Source organism: Mustela lutreola, chromosome 7 (genome assembly GCF_030435805.1).
Source record: "Mustela lutreola isolate mMusLut2 chromosome 7, mMusLut2.pri, whole genome shotgun sequence".
In the NCBI taxonomy this organism is placed as follows: domain Eukaryota; kingdom Metazoa; phylum Chordata; class Mammalia; order Carnivora; family Mustelidae; genus Mustela; species Mustela lutreola.
This window is the reverse complement of record NC_081296.1, coordinates 58,079,179-58,081,788: the sequence shown is the minus strand read 5'-3', so window position 1 is coordinate 58,081,788 and position 2,610 is coordinate 58,079,179. Positions and strand designations below refer to the sequence as shown.

The 2,610-nt window shown below is 39.8% G+C and overlaps 1 protein-coding gene across 1 annotated transcript; it reads right to left on the bottom strand.

Moving 5' to 3' along the window:
• Positions 1-339: 339 nt before the first annotated feature.
• LOC131835251 (olfactory receptor 4Q3-like) lies at positions 340-1,288 on the bottom strand. Its single transcript, XM_059179611.1, is given in 2 exon segments — positions 340-378; positions 380-1,288. Coding segments are annotated over 2 exon segments (948 nt in total).
• Between the last annotated feature and the right edge of the window lie 1,322 nt (positions 1,289-2,610).

Sequence of the window (2,610 nt, the reverse complement as noted above, 5' to 3'; positions counted from 1 at the left end):
AAAAAAGGAGATAGGATACCTTCTTTCATTTGAAGAGAATTTAAAAGTGAAATGACATAAATCAAAGAAGACTTGTTAGAGACAAAGGGTAGAAGGGTTGATCTTTCAAGGTGTCCTCTTGAACCTACCATTCAATTTCTGAGCCAATAAGCTCCGCTTCTTAATATTTAACACCCAACAAAGTCACCATGCCTCAATAGCAATCAGCAGCAATGCATTAAAATTTTGATGCTGGTTTTTATGCCAAAGTCATGGAATTGGTTTCATGCATATACCCATGTATAGGATGAGTTAAGGATGTCCCAAGAAAGTTATGCTATCTAAATCACCTCTTCCTGTTCATCCTTTAATATGGCAGAAGGATGCCACATGCTTTTTTTCTCAGCTTCCTCATAGCCGTCTTCATTTCAGCATTTCTGAGTGTGTAGATGAGAGGGTTCAACATTGGAGTGATCACTGTGTAAAAGACGGAGAACACTTTATCCACAGAGAAGCTGCAGAAAGGCCTCAGGTAGATGAAAACACATGGCACAAAGATCAGGCTGACCACTGTTAGGTGGGAGGCACAGGTAGAGAGTGCCTTGCTCTGGCCTTGGCAGAAGTGAGTTCTGAGGGTGATCAAGATGATGGCATAAGAGAATAGCAAGACCAAGAAACAAACGAGAGATAGCAGACCACTGTTAGAGACCATCAGCACCTCTACTACATATGTGTCCATGCACGGTAGCTTGATGACCTGTGGGATATCACAGTAGAAGTTGTCCAGTTCATTGGGGCCACAGAAGGGCAGCTGGATCACCAGCGTGACCTGTGTGATAGAGTGGATGAATCCCCCACACCAACAGGCAAAAACCAACTGAAAGCACAGCTGGCGGTTCATGACTGTCAGGTAGTGCAAAGGATTACATATGGCAACGTACCTATCATAGGCCATGACTGTCAGCAGAAACATCTCACTGGCTCCCAGAAAGTGCAAGAAGTAGATCTGGGCCAAGCATCCTGAAAAAGAGATGATCTTCCTTTGCTGTAGAAAATCTCCTAACATCTTAGGCACAGTAACACAGCTCAGGCATAGATCAATGAAGGACAGATGGCCCAAAAAATAGTACATAGGAGATTGGAGCAGGCGGGCATCAGCTCGCACTGTCACCATTATCAGAAGGTTTCCAAGAACAACAGTCACATAAAATAACAAAAATATTAAGAAGAGAAACAGCTGTAGCTCCCAGGAGGATGATAGGCCCAGAAGAACAAATTCTGTCACCTTGGAGTCATTTCTTTTTTTCATAAAGTCAAGAATACCAAGTGACCTAGAGAAAAAGGAATCAAATTGGAAATGGCAATATATATGAATTATAAGATTTTGAGATTATGTTTATAGAATCATACTGCAAGATGAAAAACATAAGGTCTGTGAGGTAGGAAATATACATTCTTGTATGAATTGAAAGAGGAAGTTTGCATACCTTCTGACTCTTCCTTCCTATAATACTTTTAAGTTGCATTTGCAGCAAACTAGGGAGGGAGGAAGACAATGAACTGCACATGATGTGATGAGAACATGAAAATCATTCCATTTTTTTAAAATATTTTATTTATTTGACAGACAGAGATCACAAGTCAGCATCAAGGCAGGCAGAGAGAGGAGGGGAAGCAAGCACCCAGCTGAGCAAAGCCTGATGCACGGCTCAATCCCAGGATCCTGAGATCACGACCTGAGCCGAAGGCAAAGGCTTAACCCACTGAGCCACCCAGGTGCCCTCATTCCATTTTTTTTTTTTTTTTTTTATTGTAACCTCTAAGAGCAAGTGTCCTGGAATGAAGTATCTAGATCCAATGCGCAGCTCTACTACTCACCAATGCAGTGACTTTAGGCAAGGTATCAAACCTGAGTTTTCTTGTTTATTCAATATAATATAGGGATAATAATATCTTCCAAGGTTGTTTTGAGAATAAAATATAATCTGTTCATGAACAAAATATACCTACATAAAAAATTACCTAAGTCACCGAAAGTAATGCAACATTTCTTTTGTTTGTTTTAAAGATTTATTTATTTATTTGAGAGAGAAAGAGTTGGGGGAAAGGTCCAGAGAGAGGAGAGAATCTCAAGGCAACTCCATGCAGAGTTCAGAGCCTGAGCCCATACCAGGAGTTAGATGCTTAAACAACTTGAGTCACCCAGTGCCCAGAGGCGGTATTTCTTATTCATCTTTGTACTCATACCACAATGCTTACTGCATGATAATTTATCATATTGAAAGAAGAATGCTTTGTATTATAAATCACTATGCTGTACAAAAGTTAGAAGTTATTAAGAACACACAAATTAGGAAACAAATCATTTAGGAGAAGGAAGGGAAAAATGAAGGGGTGGAAATCAGAGGGTGAGACAAATCATGAGAGACTATAGACTCCAAGAAAAAAACAGAGTTTTAAAGTGGAGGGGGGTGGGGGGCTGAATTCACCTAGTGATGAGTATTAAGAAGGGCATGTATTGCATGGAGCACTGGGTGTTATATGCAAACAATGAATCTTGGAACACTACATCAAAAACTAATGTTATATATATAGTGACTAACATTACATTTAAAGAAATCATTTAGAAAA